We start from the raw sequence: 22,237 nt of genomic DNA on the forward strand, positions 1-22,237 counted from the left end.
AACTTAGGTTGCAGTCCTAACCTTATGTACCTGAGTGTAAGTTTCACACTTCTAAGTGCTTCAGATTGTTAAACTTGCAAGTCTGTGTTCACCTGTATGCAGTCTCCCGTCCCTCACCACCCTATTAAAAAGAATTAATAATCCTATTTGACTTTTGTTTATAGTTTGCACCTTCAAATTATCAATAAGAAACTAATGGTGCTTCCATTTTATTCTTTTAGGTGGTGGCCTTAGGAGATGTCCCTGATGGGACTCTGGTCACAGTGATGGCAGGAAATGATGAGAACTACTCTGCAGAACTCAGAAACGCTACTGCTGCCATGAAGAATCAAGTAGCAAGATTTAATGATCTAAGATTTGTGGGCAGAAGTGGAAGAGGTATGATATCATTATCACTATTATTTTACTACACTAAAATTAAGTTGTGCCTTGGCAGAAAACTCTATGCACAGAATCTTTTGTTGCAGTTTTCAGACTGCTTTCTTTTGCAATAATCCCTTTTGCTTTCAATATAATTATATCGGAGTAAGCAGTTTCAGGATTACCGCAATTGAGGCCAACCAAAGTCCATATTGGTGGTATTGTGGTAAATGATTGCAGGGTGTAGATCACTACCTTGTTTTTATGATGCATTTGTGCAACAAACATTACAGGCTGAATTGTGTATTGTTATCAGATGGTTTAGATCTGCCTTCAGAGCTATGGTACCATGATTTGTATCTGCTCGGTATTTAGCCAGTAGTGTCGATGTAGAGCTCTGTATATCTCAGAAGTAGTGTTAGAAATCCCATGTGAGCAGTTTTCTCATTCATTTCAGTAGAAAAGGTGACTGCAACAAACAGATCCTCAGTGAATGGGTAAAGCCACTATATAATGAAATTTTAATTACTGAAATGAAAACATTGCTAATTATAAAGTTTGGTGACTGCAGAGTAGAGTCAGCTTGTTGTAGTTTGCTACAGTACTGTTATATATATTGGCAGTGGTGGTTTTCTGCAGAGAGGATTTTTCCTTCCCCCCCCCCTTTCTTAATGGTTCCATTTAAGGGTCTCTACAAGAAATAAGTATGCATTTGGTTTGTTGCTTTAGCTTTAGCAAAGCAGTTCATGATAGTGAGGTTAGGAATACACAGAATGCTAAATAGGCACCCACATATGTTGACACAGAAGCAAGATATGTTGATGTCAATGAGACATGTTTCTAACTAATTATCTGATTTGTGAGACTGCTAAAAATGCACCATCTATCATGGTTTAAACACACACACACACACACACACACACACTTATCTGTGTGACTAGGCTCAATTATTTCTTTTTATGCATTTGCATGGATATTGATATGGCCAGAAGAAACTCCCATAACTCTGGCAGATGGAAAAATGTTATTGCTATTATTGGAGGGGCTGCCAGCAATACCTGTGATTGCAAGAACTAACCATTGTAGTGCTTTTCACATACTCACCTTACAGAGGATTCTCTCCATGTGGTGGAGAAGCTGACGGACATCGCATCCAATGTGTATATATGGTAACATGTTATTTGAGTGCTCCATGCATAGACCAATGTGTATATCAATTTGACTTATACAACCTCTCCTTTTCTGAGAAGTAAATATCTCATAAAATCAGACAGTTGGATCACATATTCCTTTATAGGCAGGATGATAATGGTACACCCTTGCTCCCTGCTCTGCGGAGAGGATTCTACGCTTGTTGAGTACATGAATTGGTCTTATCTCTATATGAGCACATACCTGAGGAAGGCTGGGGCTGCTCATATAGCCTTTGCTATGAATTGGCTCCTAGTCACAAATATAATTCATGAAAATTGCCTAGCTGGGTTGATTCTTGCTCCTTACTAATGTGCTGATTTTATCAGGACTGGGATTGGTCCTTTGATTTGTGCATATAGCAGACTTGATTTCATTTTCTATGGAAACTAGCTTTTGATTTTTTGATTATTTAATTTCTATACGGCTTAATATGTTAAAAATATCTCTAAGCCATGTACAAACAAACTCAAAGCTACAACAGGCCAATGAAACAAAACATTACAAAAATACAGAGTTACATACGAAAATGTTCTAGGTACAGGTAGGTAGCCATGTTGGTCTGCCATAGTCGAAACAAAATTAAAAAATTCCTTCCAGTAGCAGACTAAAGCAGTACTATTACTTCTCTTGATCTAGACACTATACTTCTGTTGAGGCAGCTTAGAATAACATTAGCTTTTTTGCTGCTGCATCACGCTGTTGACTCATGTTAAGCTTGTGATCCACTAAGTCACCTGGATCCTTTTCACATGTACTGCTTGTAAGCCAGGTGTCCAACTTATATTGGTGCAGCTGGTTTTTCTGGTGACTTCTGTTTCAGTGTATCTGAAGAAGTGTGCATGCACACGAAACCTCATTCCAATAACAAACTTAGTCAGTCTCTAAGGTGCTACTGGAAGGAATATTTTTATTATATTAAAATGTTACATTGATACAAAGTTACTAATACACATTAGCACCTTAAAGACCAACTAAGTTATTTCTTGGTATGAGCTTTCGTGTGCATGCACACTTCTTCAGATACGAAGAAGATATCTGAAGAAGTGTGCATGCACACGAAAGCTCATACCAAGAACTAACTTAGTTGGTCTTTAAGGTGCTACTGGAAGGAAATTTTTTTGTTTTGACTATGGCAGACCAACACGGCTACCTATCTGTAACTAATACACATTAATCAGTATCAGTTCGTTTTCCTTCTGACACACTCTCCTCCTCAGCCTCCTGGTTCTCACCCAGGGTCCAAACAAACTCTCAGCTCACGCACAAAAGTCTCACAAGAAGCAAAGTTCCTGGAAACATTGGACATCACCCTAATCTCTCACACTAGACATGCCTTCTATGGGCAGGCCCAAAGTGTATGGCACTTCCTCAGGTTGCCCACAGCTGCACTCTGCCCCCTCAATTCCAGGTACAGCAGGTTTGTTGAGTTTCCCAGGGGTCCAGAAGATGTGAAAAGGGGCCCCCTCCACTCGCAGCTCTTTCTTCACCCACTATCCTCTCCTTGTTCACCTGCTTTTTTAAAAAAAAGACCTATGCCACTCACACACACATACATGCTTCAGTTTTCTTTTCTGAAATGTGTTTGCTGCTTTTTAGCCTAATATGCAAAACTAGATGGTTTCTAAACCTGCCTGAGTTGCTTCTGTGAAGGAGATAATTGCTGGGGGAGAAATACCTGCAGTTGGAATTGTAGCTTGGTGATGCTAACGAATGATAATAATAGGGTAAAGCAGAGAAAATTATATCCATTTACTGAAAACATGAGTGATGCTGTAATGTATAAAAGGATCAGTCATTAAACATGTTCAGTTGTTATATGGAAGGCTGCACCTTTTCAGTAAATGGAATTCTCATTATGATTCAGAGTGTTTAGAAAACATTTTGAAGATTTAAACGTAAAGCTGGTGAAGTGTTTGAGAAGCTAATAAAAACAGGCCTGCACTTTGGTAGCTGGCACCGTGCATAGAGCCAGAAATCAGAGTCTATGCAGTTCCTAAGGTCAGAATGAGAAAGTGAAGGAAGGAGCAGGAGCTGGTCAGAAGAAAATTATACGCCATTTATTTTACTAATTCTACTCAGTCACTTGTAACACCGATCACTTATGTATAGGAGTTGATATGCAAATAAAGATTGACTGTCAGAATAAGTTTAAGGAAGTGATAATCTTTGGCAGGTTGCATGCTAACTATTCAGGTCTGAAGTTTTGGTTCCTATGGGCAATACCAATTTTGAATGAGTGACTAATATATGCTTTTGTTTATTCATACAACCCTGAACTGTTTCCTAAAGGTGTGGCTGTTTGCACTGGTTTCTGGCATTCTTTTATTGCATTGGCTTAAAGTGTGAGGACTAAGGCAGTTTGCGTCAAAGGTCATGAAATGCAGACAGGGAAATGAACTTCTGTTAGAGCTGTGTGATGTTTCTCTGTGCATGAAGCTAGCTGCTCGGAAGCAGCACTGTAATGTGAATAAACAATATGCAAAACAGGATGCAAAGGATGACTGAAAATTAGGTATGTGCATATCGTTTGTAACTGAAATTAACTAAAATAACTGGTGTAGAACTAGGGCTGCATCATATATTCTCTGCTTTTGATTTGAGGCAAGAACCAAGTGGAAATTTCATCTGTAAAATACTTAGGCAGTGTGACTTTCCCCTATTGTTCAGTCGTGGTCAGCAGTTTTATTTCTCTTGGCTGTTGCTTCTTTCTCCTCCAGGATTACATTGGTGATCTCACTCAGTCAGGGATCCTGAATAGTGAATGTGATAATGTCACAATGCTAGGTACCCAATCAGATTTTGTTGCATGGTGATGCCACTGAGACAACTGAGGGCAATTTGCAAGAATAAGCAAAAAAACCCCTCCCCACTTGCAAGGAGTGCTGAAAAATCATCAGCAAAAGAGAAATTTTTTTACTGCCAAAAATGTTAATGGGAAACAGTAAGTTGCTTTGGCTGAGCTATACGTGTAGCTGTCCAGAACAGTTTTAAGCAATGAAATGACAATGCAAGTTCATACCTATTTTTCACTGTTGTGCAGAATTATTGGGGGTCTAATATTCCGCATGAGAGGGTAAATCACAATACCCAACCACCATAACAATTAGACCAGCACCCACCTGATCTGAATAAGTCTGTAGACTTCGGTGACACTTGAATAAGACCAGGAAAATGGGAAATAGACTAATTGCTGGGTCAGTCTTTTTACTCATTACTATATTTCACATTGGCAGTTTGAAGAACTTCTTTATATACATACACATTTCATTTACTTGAGAGACTTGCAAGACAGAGGGAATTTTAACTGATTTCATGCTGTATCCCTAATGCACACCTCTTAGAAACTGCTTATAAATTATAAAAACAAAGAACGCAATGTCTATTGCAAGTATTCAGTCATATCTAACACTACACTTTAATCACTTTGCAGTTTTGAAGCAGTTGGTTTTTACTGCTACAGTATTGCTAAACATAGTAAAATCCCCATTATTTCAATCAACTCAACCTCATTATTTCCATCAATCAACTCATAGTGGCTGGGGAAACCCAACCAGATGGGTGGGGTATCAATAATAATAATAATAATAATAATAATAATAATAATAATAATAATAATACCTCCTCCTGTTATTTCTTGTTCAATGTGCTTCATTGTCTACAGAACTCTACTTCACTCCATTTGCCTGAATTTTAACATACTGTGTACAGGATTGCCCCCTAATGTTATGGAAGCTTAGACTCACTAAAGTCAAAACTGGATACAGGATTATAGGTGTAATGTTCTGGATCTTGATGCCCACCACATGTTTTGGAAATATTAGCTGTTGCTGTGCAGTATTCCATTCATCATTCTGTATTTTAAAAGTGACTTTATTCTCCTCATACTAAGCTCAAAAGATGAGAATAGATCCTTATAAACAAATACAATTGTATTTGACAGTTTTGGCTTGACTTCCAATACAAAACACTTCTGCTTAGGAACTAGCAGTTTTTGCCTTGCGCCAGCCCATTACTGATAAAACCTGCTTTTCTAGCCTGTACTACTGGCACCAGAGTCCCAGAACACCTGGAAGGAGGTGCCATTGATTTCAAGGTTTGCACATATTTCCATATCATTTGGAGATTGATTTTTTTTCTGAAAGTGAGTAACACGGAAATGAGCAGTAAACTTGCACTATATTCCAGTATAATGCTGGAAATAGCTCAGGAGAGCCTGGGGGGACATGGAGAGGGGTGCATTAGGTAGAGGAATTACTAAAAATATGGTGTCCTGCCTTGTGGAAGCAGAAGCACACCTGCTAACACAAAGCCACCACTGGATACAACTCTTTGCATATGTGTGTGTTTTATATGTCATCACATAAGGGCCAGCACAAAACATTTCACTGCTTGAGGCAAAAAGCAAGATCCTGCCCTGCCCCCACCTCACTCATTCCATGTACTGAAGTTTACTTGACTTCAGCACCGGCAATGGGATAGCATCCTCCTTTGCACCTGAGGGCAGCAGGCTCTGATTCTCCAACAGAGGGGAATTGCCAAGGGTGATGCCAGTGGTACCCAGAGTATCTGCCACCTGAGGCAATTGCCTCACTCTGCTTAAGGATGGGACTGGTCATGCTGTTGGCTATTTCTCTTAATTTCACCAGGAGCAAATGAGGCCATGACCAATCTCTTTATTTTGTTTCTCCCTGAAAGCATAGTGGGAAAGGAAGTAGATAGATGCCGTTTTGGAGTTAATGAGAGAAAGGCATGTAATAAATAAGCACTTTGTAGAAACACATCTGTATCCATTTATATTAAAAATAGATTTGCAAATTACAGAACCCTGCCAATTATTTTGCAAGAAAAAAGATTGCTGTGTAGGGTTTCCCATTATGTCAAATGGAGTGGAGGAAAAGTCTCTACCACTAGTTCCATGGAACTACTTTATATAAGTGTGCTTGAGTAAAACATGCATAACCATGGTTCTAGATGGGCACATCACCAGAGCTTGTTGGTTGTTGCTTAAGATTTGGCTGAAGTGGGAATTCAAAATTTCCACAATCTGTTTATTGCCAAAACATCTTGGTATGTTTCCAGAATCTGGCTGCTTTTCCTGGTGTCATGCTGGCAAAAATTTGCTTAGACTTTTCATCTTAGTTTTTCTCTTTCTGCATTCTAGTACGTTCAAAACCAAATATATCACTTTTTTAAAAATGTTGTAGCACCATGAAAGAAGCTCGTTTGATTGATGTTGGATTGCCACTATTGTTTTTACAGCACTAGCAAAGTATACAATACTTTATACAACCTAAGAAGATTGATAATAAGGTGCCACCTCAGAAATTAGTTTCTCCCCACATGGATTGGATTGGATGGATTGGATGCATATCTATACTACCCACAGCATAAAGGACAAATCCCTTTCCATATGTGACTGTTTCTGCGTTGAGGTTATGGTCCACAGCTGAACTGTGTTCTTTGCAGTGAAACCGTGGGCAGTGTGGCCAAGGCACGGTGAAGTTGCAATGAACACTGTACAACCATTTTGGGGGTTAAACAGGCCACAACTTCATTGATTACAGATGCCAGCGGGTTTTGGCACACAGGCCAACCTCCCAGCTGGTTGATAATTTGGCAGGGTTAACCCAGGTTAAGGATCCTATGGTATACATCAAATTGGGATAATCCCTCCAAGATTACCATTTAGGGAGAGCTATGGCACATCAGCCCCCTCCCCCCCACCAATCTGGGCATCCGGACAGAAGCACCTCATCCTGAAGATTTGAAGGAGTCTCAAAAGATAGCCTTGTATAGATGCTGTTGTGAGTTTTCTGGTTGTGTTTATGGCATGTTCAGATTAAAATGACCTTGGGGGTTCATGTCAGGAAACGCATTCCAGCTACAACATGGGTTTCCCCACCAATCCTTTTCTGTTTTACATGAACAACATTGTAACATGCTGATTTTTTTCTAGTGGGTGAATTGGACTTAAAAAGAAGGGACATGCTATGTTAAATTTCCCAATTTAAGCTAAATTTTTAAAATATCTGTTTATTTATATGGGCATAAATTGACTTTGTAAACATGGAAACATTAACAGAGTGAGTTTTAATGGTCACAAAAATCATTAGCACTTTCATAGGACAATGAAAACACATCTGATTTTAAAACCCCTCAAGAAAAAAAATTATTTCAAAAGACAACTATAATAAAAGGCTGCAGCACTGGGATACATTAGCAAACTATGAAAGCAGCTAGTGATGTTTATTATTGTTATTGTTATTTATTTAATTTCTATACCGCCCTATACCCGAAGGTCTCAGGGTGGTTCACATAAAATATAAAATACATAAAATCAAAACAAAGCCAGCAACCCCAAAAGAGCCAGCATTTTTAAACAGGGTCTAGGATGTAGATCAAGTCAGGCAACGGCCTGGTTGAAAAGGAACATTTTTGCCTGGCGCCTAAAGGTGTATAATGAAGGTGCCAAACAAACTTCCCTAGGGAGAGTATTCCACAGATGGGGAGCCACTGCAGAGAAGGCCCGTTCTCGTGTTTTATTTTATATCCCACCTCAGAGCCTTTTAAAATAAGTGGTCAGTATAGTGTAGTGGTTAGAGTAACAGACTAGGACCTGAGAGACCAATAAACATCTTAAAATGTTCCAAAAACATGCCCTGTCTCAAGTTTAGGATAATTTCCCCTTCCCTTCTCACATTTTGCAGAGTGGGGTGCTTTTTAGGGGGCTTCGGGGCCAGGGGAGATGTGGAACTTTTTTCACTTCAAGGTAACTCATCGTAAGATAAAGGGACGCAGGTGGCACTGTGGTCTAAACCACTGAGTGTATTGGGCTTGCTGATCAGAAGGCTGGCAGTTAGAATCCATGCAATGGAGTGACCTCCCGTTGCTCTGTTCCAGCTTCTGCCCACCTTCGAAAGCATACCAGTGCAAGCAGATAAATACGTACTGCTGCGATGGAAAGATAAACAGTGTTTCCATGTGCTCTGACACTTGTCATGGTCCTCCATGCGCCAGTAGTGATTTAGTCATGCTGGCCACATGACCCGGAAAGCTGTCTGTGAACAAACACTGGTTTTCTCGGCCTGAAACGTGAGATGAGTGCCACAACCCCATAGTCGCCTTTGACTGGACTTAACCATTCAGGGGTCCTTTACATTTACCATTAGAAATCACCTAGAGTTGCATTTTTACAACTAACTCGCCTTTGCTTTCTTGAGATTTTGAAGGGAGGGAGTTCCACAAATGTTGATTTATTTATTTTGCAAAACCTTTGGACCACTGAACATCAAAATACCCAAGCTGGGGGAGGAGGATAAAAACAACGCAACCCCTTCAGGATTCAGCAGAACGGGAAGACCTATAGAAAAAGACCTTCTCCATAGTGAGACCTTGAAATCTGGAATGATCTCCCTAGAAGTACATTTATCCACCCTCATTGTTGGTCTTCACATGTCAACTGAAGACAGTTTTATTTATCCAGATTTCTACAGTTTTATAATGGGGGATTTACTAGCAGCAGTATGTGAATCAGTGCTTTTTTAAATTAGTTAATATATCGTCTTACTGTTGTTGTCTTTTACCGTGCTTATATATATATATTGCTCTGAGATCCTTTGAAGGACGAGTGATTTCTAAATATAATAAATAAATAATACAAACAATAGAAAAGCCATAAAAGCACAACAAAACAGATTTCAGACATAGTCAAAATGCTGGTTGTGCACAAATTAACAGTGCTAAGCTAGAGAAGCCCGAGTGAAGGAGAAGATTTTCAGCAGTAGTCCAAAGTCTGCAATAGTAGGAGCCTGACATATTTCAAAAGGGAAGGCATTCAAAACAAAAAACAAAGGAAAACCCAATGCTGTAATTTTATTGTCACTGAAGGGAAGCAATTGCACCTGAACTTTCCCTTATCTTTTTCCGGAGCCTAGCTATGTTAGTCTCTTGCAGCAAAATGAGCAAAACATCCTGAGTTGCTAACCAGTTTTTTATCATGGCATAAGCTTTTGGGGACTAGAGTATCTGAGGTGGTCTTGAATACTAAGCAGTTTGGACCAGGGTGACAATGGGCAACTTGAATTAACTCTGTAGTGTTGCATTCAGATTGTCTAATAATTTGTGGTAATAATTCCTTTTGGGATGCCTCAAGTAACCAGCTCGTCACAGTATTATTTTGATTGTCAAAGCGTTTTCATTTGCAAATCTAGAAACAGGAAAGTATGATAAAACTTGTCTAGGTGTATCAGCAACCACTTTTTGCTGCAAAGTAAGAGAAAAGCTGGTCAGATTTGTGAGTACCTTTAAAGGGTAAAATGGGAGGCAAAACACTGGCAGAGGAGCAGCCAACATCAGGAGACACTGAACATCTAAAAGCAATGAGACTAACCATCTGTTTTCTGGCACGGCTCCTTTGCCTTTAGTAACTGCATAAGATTTGTGACACAAAAAAGAGCTCAAAATTAGTTTTGTTGCCGCTTCTTCTAACTTGCCACCCTGTTGTTCACTTCAACCGCTTCCTGTGACAGCATACTCCTGTATGCGTTTATTGGGAAGTACCATATTTTTTGCTCTATAAGACTCACTTTTTCCCTCCTAAAAAGTAAGGGGAAATGTGTGTGCATCTTATGGAGCGAATGCAGGCTGCGCGGCTTTCCCAGAAGCCAGAACAGCAAAAGGGATTGCTGCTTTCACTGCGCAGCTATCCCTCTTGCTGTCCTGGCTTCTGAGATTCAGAATGGTTTTTTTCTTGTTTTCCTCCTCCAAAAACTAGGTGCATCTTGTGGTCTGGTGCGTCTTATAAAGCGAAAAATACGGTAAATCCACTGGGTTCAATGGCACTTGCTGCCACGTATGTGGGTAGTAGAGGATTGCAGCCTTCGAGAATGACCAGATTAAAAAACAATTAATGGCACAGTCAGACTAGAGGATGGTCTTTTTCTCTGTGCTAACTCTTGTGGATTCTTAGACTGTGGGGGAAGATATATTTATAAAACAGTACAAACATAGCTGGCATAAAAAGACAACTTGAATGTAATGCCAACATTTTTTGGTATGAATTGCCGATCGTCTGAGGGGCTATATGATACATTTCAATTAGAATATTTGAATTGAAAACATGATGTGGTTTGTGTGCCTCTTGCCAGCTCACAAGCATTCTGTTATTTAAATTTGATCCACAAAGATGAACCTTCAACTAAAAAGCATCAGCAAGGAGAAAAATAATGGGTGAGGATTAGATTTCTTTACGGCATTTTACAAAAATGATCTGTGTATGTCTCAGATGCAATAATATAAGCAGTGTCTCTGACCATAACTCCTTACTTTGAATGCATTAGAACTTCTTTAAACAGGTTTTTTTTAAATTTTTTTGTATGTGATTGTATGATATTATTTAAAAGGCTGTACAGCGTTCTAGTGTCAGCATCTATATAATTATTTTTTCCTTTGACAGTCCAGTATGTCAGAGCTATTGTGGGTGCATGTAACCATTTTTCTCTAAAATGTAAATAAAAGGGTTATAGCTACAAATCATGCCCAATATTTATTTCAGTATTCCTACCACATGAATTCTCTTAATAAGGCACATTTTGTGACCTTAGCCTTCAGAACTGCTGACTGCAACTGTGCGAATCTTAATCATGAAATGGTTTTGGGAAAGTTATTTTTTCTTCTTTGGAGCTTCCTGTCTCTGGGCATATGAGAGTGGTAAACAAATATTGCGCCAAATGTTGAGCCACTGCCCTAAATCTAATAACAATAAATCTCCTTGTTTTTGGTTGTGCTGAGCGGTGCTTGCACATTTTGTTTTCACTGAGGCTTATGAGGATGAGTCGGTGCGCTATCTTGCAGCTGTTTTTGTATTTTACGTTATCACAGAAGCGTAGCTCAGCTTAGCAGGCTCTGTTTATGGCAGCCCAGGTTACCTCACTGACTCAGTAGCTGACATATTCAGCTTGAGCAATGCTGATTTGAGTTTTGATCCACATTTTGGTGAAGTCATCTTTTAGCACCAATCTGCCTGGGAAAAACAAACGCTGACCTGCAGTTAAAAATAGGGCCAGTATGATTTTTTTAAAAAAGAAGAATTAGTATTTTGATAGGGTAGGATAACATGTAACCTTTTAGTTAAGCATCTTGTGCTTCTTTGCAAAGACGTGGGTTCATTTGCAATCAGTTGAAAAGTTTTTGTTTTAAGGAAGAGAAGGAGAACCATGTAATTCAGCAACAGCAACTATCTGCTGATGAAATACACAGACACACACATATCTCAAGGTATCATTAACATTTTGCTCATTTTAAGGGAAATAAAATTGTGTTCGAGAATGTTATGTTCAAGCAGGAGAGTTATTTCATACTTGTAATGTGAAACACAGCTATATTTTTCTTTGCGTTTTTATGTATTGTCTTCATCGTTTGCTCCGTAACTATGAAACCCATAGTGATAAGTGCCTCTAACCTTGTTGTGTGACAGAGTTTGAGAGCCAGTCTCAGCAGCTGGCCATGGAATCCACAGCCAGAGCAGGCCACAAGATTCCAAAGGTCCAGAGGCAGAAAGGGCCTGCAAAGCACACATTTAGGTTTGTACAATTAAAGGAGATTTATCACCAGCAGTGGCAAACTTTGGGGTCTCAAATTTCAGCAGGGTGCAGCGCCAAAATTCAGTGCCCCCAGCCTCTCACACTCCATTCTAAATAACAATTGTGCCCCCCAGGCTCCGTGCCCAGTGTGGCCAAACCGGTCACATTCTCCTAAATCCACCTCTCTTACCATCACCCTAGCACAACAGATCCACTTTTTAAAAATGGACCTTTTGCTGTTAAAAAAGACACATCTTCTCAGAGTATCTTCTTCTTCATAGATGCTTCAAAACAAAGAAAACAGGTATTCAAAGTTCACTTTCTGGAGAATATATTTTGCATGAAAACTTTTAACTGTTGAGCTAGTTCTCGTCTGAAAGGATAAACAAAGTATAAATGGCTGGAGACTTGAAGATCACTTTAAGTTCTGGAGGAGCGATGCAAAATCCAGTGTCTGGCTGGAAATAAGGAAGTTAAACTGGTACTAGCACTCTCTGCATGGAAAGAGTAACTCCTCTGTTAGTTAATCTTTCCATCTTCTTGTCAGACATTAATATCATGCAAATATGTCTGAATCATTCTCATGCCTTCCACCCTTCAATAATATTTTCACAGTAGGCATTACACAGTAACAATAAAGCTGCATAATCCTTTTGTGTGGCTATTGTGCTCTTGAGGTGTAGTAGGGCACCCAACAGCATTACATTCCTCCTGTGCTGTAATTAGTGTCTCCACCCATGCTTATAAGAATTTTATTATCACTGCCTTATAGAAGCAGCTCCACTTGTAGTCAGAGGCTGCTCTGCTTCTCCATTAAGAGCTGGTTTTATTTAAAAGCATCAACTAATCCTTAAAAGCATGAGGCTTTTAGCCAAAGACGCTATTCCTAAAATAATTGTTTTATATGGGATGTTGTTTATTAAAGTTGGCAGTCTTTCCCCCCTCTCTTCTGGTTTTGACCATCCTTCTTAACCCTCTCTCATATTTGCCATACACATGCCTTTGCACAGCACACAGGGGTCTCTGCAGGTGAAAGGTCCTTTTATTTATTTATTATCGTTTATGCCTTTCATCAACCCTAGATATCTAAAGTCAGGTAAAAGTAGCCTTATATCTTATCATGTTTAGTATTGCATTGTAAGCAGTGGTGCCATCTACTAGAGTGATAGTTAATGCTTCAATGCAGCCTTTATGAATTCTACCTCTCCACCATGATTCTGGACTACAGACCTTGGTCATATTAATTGTGGATGTACAAGAGAACAAACAGAAGCTCTTAAAAAAAACACCCCACAGCTACACTGAGCTTCCTTTCATGTAAGAAAAGCTGAGAAGACATTCAATGACGGAAGGCTTCTTTTCCTCTAAGGCCCAGAGTTAGGAAGAAATGGAGACATGCTCATAATATTCTTCTCTATGGAAAGCAGAAATCCTACAAAGAAAAGAGGGCCGCAGTTTATCATGATGTGGAAAATCGTGATGTGGAAAACCCCACATAGTCCTTTTAGTTGCAACCAAGAAGCAGAGTCTCACTTGCACTCTGCTTCCTGTCGCATTTCTAGCATGCAAATCTAGGAAGAGTCACCTTCCTACTTTGCAGGACCTGTCCTACTCTTGAAAGCAGGAGCTGAGATTGCCCTAGGTTTTGGCCTGAGGTTTCAGGCTTTTAGCCTTCATCTTAGGGCCTCCAGGGGAATAAGTATATTTCCATGTTGGGTGAGAGTATCAAGTAGATAAGCTTCCCCTTGCCACCGTCCTGCCCCTGCTTGACTTTTGCTCTGCTCAGCCACCCCTTTTCCATAAAGCTCCATCAGGAGGTACGCAGGCACGGTCAAGGTTTTCCCGAGCCAGTTTCCGGCTTCTGTTCCCCTTCCTACAACATCACTCATCTAAACATCTGTTCCACCAGGTCCCCTGCTCTTCCAGGCACTACTCTAGTTCCCAGACTTTGCCCCCCTGTATTTTCAGGATCTGAGTCTCTGGGAATGAGTGGCATTAACAATAATTGTGAGGAAGTATGGTCAGGCGAATAAGACTTCAGTAAAAGAATGGGAAGGTGTTTGTCAGGGTTTCTGGGAGAGAGGAGGAGATGACAGAGGAGACGGAGAGCGAGTGGGAGGAGGGGCAGAAGGATGAGGAAGAAGATGACGGAATTCTGAGGGAATCCACGAGTCTGAGCAGCGAGTCAGAGGATTCTCAAAAGGGGGTTACCTTAATCAAGCAAAAGGGAGGAGAAGGGAGAAGCGGAGAGGAGCCCAGTGGAAGACAGACGCAGCAAGAGGCGTCTCAGCCGGAACGGAGTAAAGGGGGTGGAGTCGTCAGCCTCTCGGAGGGAGCAGGATTAGGAGAGAACAGAGAAAGGGGGTTGGAGCAAGGTGTTCAGCCGGAAAGGGTGGAGAGCAGAACAAGGGGTGGTGTAGCGGTCGAAAGAAAGGTCAGCAGCAACGTACGCGCGCCAAGTTCAAACGTAGAGGCGCGCGGAAGTGGAGAGAGCTCAGGGGAGGAGCCCGGCCCTAAAGCCAGAAGGAGGGGGGAAGAGGCGGCAGAGGATTCAGCCTCAGGCGAGTCACGGAGAGAGGGAACCCAGGGGGGCAGGAAGACCCTGCGGAAAAGAAAGGAGAGGAAGAGGTGGTCTAGAGCCAGGCTATTAAGTTGGTGTGGAAGAGGGGAGGAGTCAGAGGGGACTTCAGCGGTCTAACGTGACAGACGTACGGCCACGATGCTGAACTGTACGAGAAGCAGAAATCTTCAATAAACTTTTCCTGTAAATAAACTGCAACGGAGTGAGGTCTCTTGTGAGCTGGGACCCGTCCTGGGTGGCCGTGACAGTAAGTCCCCTCTCAGAAAGCAAAAAAATTTTTTTGCGAAGCTCACGAACGGGAGCAGCCATGAGCGCTGAGGAGCAGCTGGTTGCACTGCGGGATCAGGTTACCGCTCTCACATCGGCAGTCATTGCTTCGCAGAAGAAGAATGACGACTTGGAGAAGACGTGCCAGGATTTGCAGGCAAGGTGGGAACACGCGGACAGGGCGGGGGCCCCAGGTTCCAGAGCGGAGGGCATTGCGCTTGGACGGAGGGGGGGTGCCCTGGTTCCGCATTTTAATGGCAACTTGCAAGACTATCCCAATTTCAGAGCGGACGTCGTATATGCACTGCATTTACTCCGTCACGATTTTAAAGATGAGGAGGAGAAAGTGGGGTTCATTGTTTCGCACCTGCATGGGGAGGCCAGGGCTTGGCTACGCAATCTGTGGCGCGAAGATGGACCGGCCCGTCGCAATTCAACTGCGTTCATCAAAGCGATGGATTCTTGTTTTCAATCCTCTGTGGATGTGGACATTGCGCGCCGTCAAATGCACGGGCTGAGGCAGGGGAAAGCGACTGTGCGCCAATACCACTCTAAATTTTTTGCATTGCTCACCGCCTTAGATTGGCCAAAGGACAGTAAGCCGGTCAGAGATCTTTTTTGGGAGGGATTGAGCCCCCCCATCAAGGATGAGATCGCTAGGGGGGACAGACCCCAGACCCTAGAAGACGTGGTGCAACGGGCTTTAGCTATTGGAATTCGACATGAGGGACGTCCGTGGCACGAGGAGGACGGGCCCCAAGCGCGTGCGCAAGCGAGGACTCTCCCTTTTGTGCACAGGGATTTCAGCCGTGCGCACCCCTCGCCAATGGGGAAGGACAGCGAGGAGCCAATGGAGATTGGTGGTGCTAGGGCTCAGAAGCCATCCCAGAGCCCTGTCCCTGGTGCAGCCAAAGCGAAGCCTCCTAGAGGAACCAGGAAGTGTTACATCTGTGACAGTGCGCACCATATGGCGAAGGAGTGCCCCCAGAGGCTCCAGAAGCACACTGCAGCACTGGCAACTGTAACAGCAGAGGTGCAACCAGGGGAGCAGCTTCAGGGAAACGACAGTGCCTGGCTGGAAGCAGAGCTACTGGGGCTCAGCCAGGCGGATCTGTAGACAAGCCCCCAGCATCACTGCAGAGCGTGGACCCTTTGCCTCCCAGACCGGCAGTTCTGCTCACAGCAACACTCCAGTTGCCTGATGGGAGACTCCTCGAGGTTCCAATAACGATCGATTCGGGAAGCAACGCCGACTTCGTGGGACTGCAGTTCGTTAAGCAGCACAACATGGCGCTCCTGCCTGCAACGACGCCTCTAAACGTGGTCACGGTAGACGGCAGGAAGTTGCTGGGGGGGCAAGTGGTGCAGCAAACCCCTCCCATGATGATGCAGATTGGCAACCATCGAGAACTTATTAGTTTCAATGTCACCCACTTATCGGACACACCCATCGTGTTAGGCATGAGTTGGCTGGAGAGGCACAGTCCCGCGGTTGCGTGGTACCAGCGGCAGATCACCTTTTGTTCATCGTATTGTGCTCAGCATTGCTTTCAGACCGATCAGGGAGGAGAAGCCGAGCAGCAGTTGCATCTGGGTATGGTGCAAACAGTGCCTCACAAGTACCAGGACTTCTTGGAGGTTTTCTGTGAGAAGGAAGCTGACAAGTTGCCGCCTCACAGACCTTACGACTGCGCGATTGATTTAGTGCCAGGGGCGCAACTGCCTGCTGCCAAGCTGTACTCCATGTCGGAAGACGAGATGCAAGAGCTTCGGGAGTTCATAGACCATAACCTCAAGCGAGGTTTCATCCAGGAATCTAAAGCAGCGGGTGGCAGCCCTGTGTTCTTTGTGAAGAAGAAAAACACGCCCCAAAAAAGGCTTATAGTGGATTACAGGTTCATAAACAGCTTGACTAAGCCCAAAGCTTTCCCCATGCCCAAGATTGACGACCTTTTAGCGACCGTCAGGAGGGGCAAGATTTTCACCAAGCTGGACCTACGTGGAGCTTACAATCTCATCCGCATCCGGAAAGGAGATGAGTGGAAGACCGCCATGTTCACCCCTCTGGGCACATACGAATACAGAGTCATGCCTTTCGGTCTCCAAAATGGCAGCCACGTTTTTCAAGCATTTATGCACCACGTGCTAGCAGGTCTCCTCTACAAGAAGTGTGTCTGCTTTCTCGACGATATCCTGATTTTCTCGGAATCGCCGGAGGATCACGATAAGGACGTGAGGGAGGTCCTGCAGAGGCTGAAGGACCACAGGCTGTACGCCAAGTTGGAAAAATGCCAGTTTGATGTCAGAGAGGTTGATTTCCTTGGCTACAAGTTGTCCGACGAGGGACTGGCCATGGACAGGGCTAAGGTTCAAGCGCTGTTGGACTGGAAAAGCCCTCGAAATCGGAAAGAGGTCCAGAGGTTCATCGGCTTTGCCAATTTTTACCGCAAGTTTATTAAAGGTTTTGCGAACGCGACGGCGGCTATCACTGACACCCTCAGTTCCAAGAAGAAGAAGTTCGTCTGGACCGAACAAGCGGAGCGGTCCTTCCGGACGCTTAAAGGTCTTTTCGCCTCCGAAGAGCAGCTGCTCCACGTGAATCCCGGCAGACCCATGCGGGTAGAGACCGATGCGTCAGACAGAGCGGTTGGGGCCGTTCTTTTGCAAGAGGATTCACAAGGCAACTGGAGACCGGGTGCGTTCTACTCCCGGAAGCTCAGCAAGACGGAGCGCAATTATACCATATGAGACAGGGAGTTGTTGGCCATTCATGCAGCTTTCAAAGCGTGGCGACATTTCTTAATAGGAGCCAAGCACACGGTGCAAGTCCGCACGGATCACAAGAACTTAGAGTATTGGCGGACGGCTAAGTTACAGACCCAGCGACACATGCGCTGGGCGGAGTTCTTTGCGGATTTCGACTTCAAAATAGAATACATCCCAGGAGACTCCAATGTTATTGCAGACGCGCTGTCCCGAAAGCCGCAATACTTGGAGGAAGCAGCTCCAATCGCAGCAAAGCACATTTTCGCACCGCAGGCGTGGACGTGCGCTACCATCGCAGTCGACCTGGACGCGGTGCGACGCGCGTTGCAAAGGGATCAGTTTGCACAGTCCAAGATGGAGGAGCTACGCGGAGGGTCGCGAGACAACGATGAGTTCCAATTGCAAGATGGACTTTTGACTCGTAAGGGTGCCCTTTACGTGCCCACCGACGATCTTCGAGCCAAGGTTCTGCAACAATTGCATGACGCCCCTAGTGCAGGCCATTTCGGCAAAGAGAAGACGATGGAGTTGGTGGCTAGAGACTTTTGGTGGCCCCAGATGAGAGGAGAGGTGGCGGACTACGTCGCCAGGTGTGATATCTGCCAGAGGTCCAAACCAGTGCACCAGAAGCAGGCGGGATTGCTAGAACCGCTGGAGACACCGCAGCAACCGTGGGAGAGGGTAGCGTTGGACTTTGTTACGGACCTGCCCAGCTCCAGAGGTAAGACGGCGGTGTTAGTGGTGGTGGACTTGTTCACCAAGATGGCGCATTTCATCCCTTGTGCCAAGGTGGCGACGGCAGAACAGACCGCAAAGCTCTTCATCGATCACGTCTTCAGAGTGCATGGACTTCCGCAGTCCGTCTTGTCCGACAGGGGGCGCCAGTTTGTTTCCACTTTCTGGCGAAAGCTTCTGGGCATCTTGCACGTCAAAATCAACCTGACATCGGCGAGACATCCACAAACCAACGGTCAAGCGGAGAGGGTCAACGCGATCATGCAGCAGTACCTGCGGTGCTACGCCAACCAGCGACCTGCGGCGTGGGTGGACTATCTGCCGATGGCTGAATTCGCCTACAACAACACGAAACACGCATCCACCGGGGTGACGCCTTTCTTCGCGAACAATGGCCGTCATCCCAGAACCTTCCCGAGATTTGCGGCACCAGGAGGGGGGGGGCCTCAAGATGCCGACCAGTTTGCAGCGGAGTTGCAAGAGGTGCACGAGGAGCTGCGGAGACATTTGGAGCTGGCAAAACAGGCGTATAAGGTGCAGGCCGATAAGCACAGGAGGGCGGGAGAGGACATCCAGATTGGGGACTGGGTGTGGTTAGCAGCCCACGCGATGCCGGCCAGGTCATTGGCCAAGAAGAAGTTAGGACACAGGCAGCTAGGGCCATATCAAGTTGAGGCTAAGATCAATCCGGTGGCTTTTCGTCTAGCCCTTCCGGAGGGTTCCAGGGTGCACCCGGTCTTTCATAGGTCGGTGCTCACTCCCTACAAAACCCCACACAGGTTTCAAGAGTCAGGAGCACTCCCAGAGCCACGTAGGAGGGCGCCTGAGGGGGGGGAATCGCCAAGACCAGAACCTCTTAACGAGGTCACAGAGATACTGGACTCGAGATGGGGGGAGGAGGGAGTTGAATATTTTCTAGCCAGGGAAGGCACTCCGGCCTCTGCCAATAGCTGGGTGCCGGGTTACGCGTTGGACGAACCCCTGTTGAAGGAGGAGTTCCATGCACTTTTTCCGCACAAGCCCATGCCCGAGGAGTATTTTGATGATTGGCTTTTCACGCCCACTTTGTCAGACAGCACGTTCGAGGGTTTCTCCTCACCCGAGGGCCATACGCCCGAAACAAGCCCGACCAGGGATCCGAGACTGGGGGGGGAGGAGACAGGCCCTTGTTGGTGGGTGGATCAGCCAAGGGAGGCATGGAGTCAGAGATGGATGGTAGGTCCTTGGCAGGCAGCGCCAGGAGAAGCAGTGATGGAGGAAGAGACTGTGAGGTCTGTGGGTGGGGAACCCGAGTTCGAACACACATATACGGAGATGACAGAGGAGAACGTTGAAGTGGACAACTTGTATCCTGAACCGACCCCGGAAGAACCACGTTTTCCTCAACCTGCACCCGGCGAGCGGGAGGGGGGAAGGGGGGGCTTCGAGGGGGGGATGGATGTCAGGGTTTCTGGGAGAGAGGAGGAGATGACAGAGGAGACGGAGAGCGAGTGGGAGGAGGGGCAGAAGGATGAGGAAGAAGATGACGGAATTCTGAGGGAATCCACGAGTCTGAGCAGCGAGTCAGAGGATTCTCAAAAGGGGGTTACCTTAATCAAGCAAAAGGGAGGAGAAGGGAGAAGCGGAGAGGAGCCCAGTGGAAGACAGACGCAGCAAGAGGCGTCTCAGCCGGAACGGAGTAAAGGGGGTGGAGTCGTCAGCCTCTCGGAGGGAGCAGGATTAGGAGAGAACAGAGAAAGGGGGTTGGAGCAAGGTGTTCAGCCGGAAAGGGTGGAGAGCAGAACAAGGGGTGGTGTAGCGGTCGAAAGAAAGGTCAGCAGCAACGTACGCGCGCCAAGTTCAAACGTAGAGGCGCGCGGAAGTGGAGAGAGCTCAGGGGAGGAGCCCGGCCCTAAAGCCAGAAGGAGGGGGGAAGAGGCGGCAGAGGATTCAGCCTCAGGCGAGTCACGGAGAGAGGGAACCCAGGGGGGCAGGAAGACCCTGCGGAAAAGAAAGGAGAGGAAGAGGTGGTCTAGAGCCAGGCTATTAAGTTGGTGTGGAAGAGGGGAGGAGTCAGAGGGGACTTCAGCGGTCTAACGTGACAGACGTACGGCCACGATGCTGAACTGTACGAGAAGCAGAAATCTTCAATAAACTTTTCCTGTAAATAAACTGCAACGGAGTGAGGTCTCTTGTGAGCTGGGACCCGTCCTGGGTGGCCGTGACAGTGTTGATCTTGAAAGTCACTTTAAATTTACAGTGCACGCAGAGCTTACATCTTCTGTTGTCACAGTTTAGTAAACCAGCATGCACGCCACTCACAGGATGTACCAAGCTGTGTTTTTACTGTGCTACCTATTTATTTTTTATCCATGAATAGCATGAAATAAAGAACTACATATATGTTGACACAACAGTATTTTAAAAGTTCATGACTTACCAAGTTCCTTAAATGATCAGGGAAGCTTCCCTATAGAAGTTGCTGCTGCCTACATTCTGTGAATGACTGGTGTGTGTGTGTGTGTGTGTGTGAGAGAGAGAGAGAGAGAGAGAGAGAGAGAGAGAGAGAGAGCAGCTTTAGGGTCTTTTGGAGCAGTGATCAAGGAGGATAGTATCACCCAGCTGGTATGGTGATTCTGAGAAGTGAAACAACCCTGGTACAGAAACGAAATTGTACCCGAAACACACACTAATGAGAAAGTAACCAAATGAAAAATGTGTGTTTTTTAAATTTAAAACATGCACTTTAATAATCAAAAAGTCATATCCTGGGTCTATAGACTGAGTGCACATTCCACACTGGTCACAGAATAACTGCAAAGCAGACAAAACTGTCATCAATTTTTAGCATAGATAATTGCATACTTCCTCAGATTATTACCTAACAATGGTTTAAATAGGTCACACTAAATGAGGTAAGGGCTATTGTGATAACCACAATATGAAAGAAACACGTAAACTCTTTAATATTGTAGATATGGTACATTTTCAGGCACGTGCAAGGGTTTTCTTCTTTCCAACAAAATTACTCACATGAGCAAGAATTAGTCTTGCCATTGCTTCTTCCAATTTTTTTTAAAAAAACATTCAAAATTAAATTTTGGGGACTGTTTTGCAGTGATACTTTAATTGCTTCAACTACGTAGAGCAGAGATGGAGAACCTGTGGCCCTCCATATGTTGCTGGACTACAATTCCCATCATCCCTGGCCATTGGCCAAGTTGGCTAGGGCTTGATGGGAGTTAGAGCCAGGGAACACTTGAAGGGTCATAGGTTTCCCATCTCTAGTCTAGACATTTCATTCTTGAAGCAACAGTCTACCTAAAATTATCAAGTCTTGCTTTTTTTAAAAAAAAAATCATTTTCCAATACAGAGGATTAATATAGATAAGACAGATGTCTTAAGAAGCTATAAAACTGAGCATGCAAAACAGAGGAATTACACAATCAGCAAAGACTTTTGCTTCATAGCTGGAGAACTGGTGGGTGTATGGCTAGAGAAATGTGGAAGTACAGACTGCAAATATGTAATGCTGCAGGGAACAAAAAGTACATGGAAGGATGGGAGCCTGCAGCAAAGTTGCAGACTAACTAATGATGATTGCAGAGACTGAGTCAGATGAGGCACAGATCATTCATAATTTCACCAGACAATGGAGCCTTCATAAAGGCCTGGCTAAAGAGGGCAAGGGTTTGGCCCTGTGTGCATTAAGGCTGAGTGTTTTGGTGTCGGTAAAAACCAGCAACATACTATTTGAACACTGGATTCAAAGTT

At 44.4% G+C, this 22,237-nt stretch overlaps 1 protein-coding gene across 3 annotated transcripts in view; it reads left to right on the top strand.

Moving 5' to 3' along the window:
• RUNX1 (RUNX family transcription factor 1) overlaps positions 1–22,237 on the top strand; it is a 186,529-nt gene that overhangs the window by 102,991 nt on the left and 61,301 nt on the right. For all 3 annotated transcript variants that reach the window (XM_081908748.1, XM_081908747.1, XM_081908749.1), the window contains one exon: positions 222–378. In XM_081908748.1, the coding sequence (XP_081764874.1) occupies positions 222–378 (157 nt within the window). The remainder of the gene's footprint in view (positions 1–221; positions 379–22,237) is intronic.

The sequence above is a fragment of the Podarcis melisellensis genome (genome assembly GCF_964234715.1).
Source record: "Podarcis melisellensis genome assembly, chromosome: 4".
Lineage (NCBI taxonomy): Eukaryota > Metazoa > Chordata > Lepidosauria > Squamata > Lacertidae > Podarcis > Podarcis melisellensis.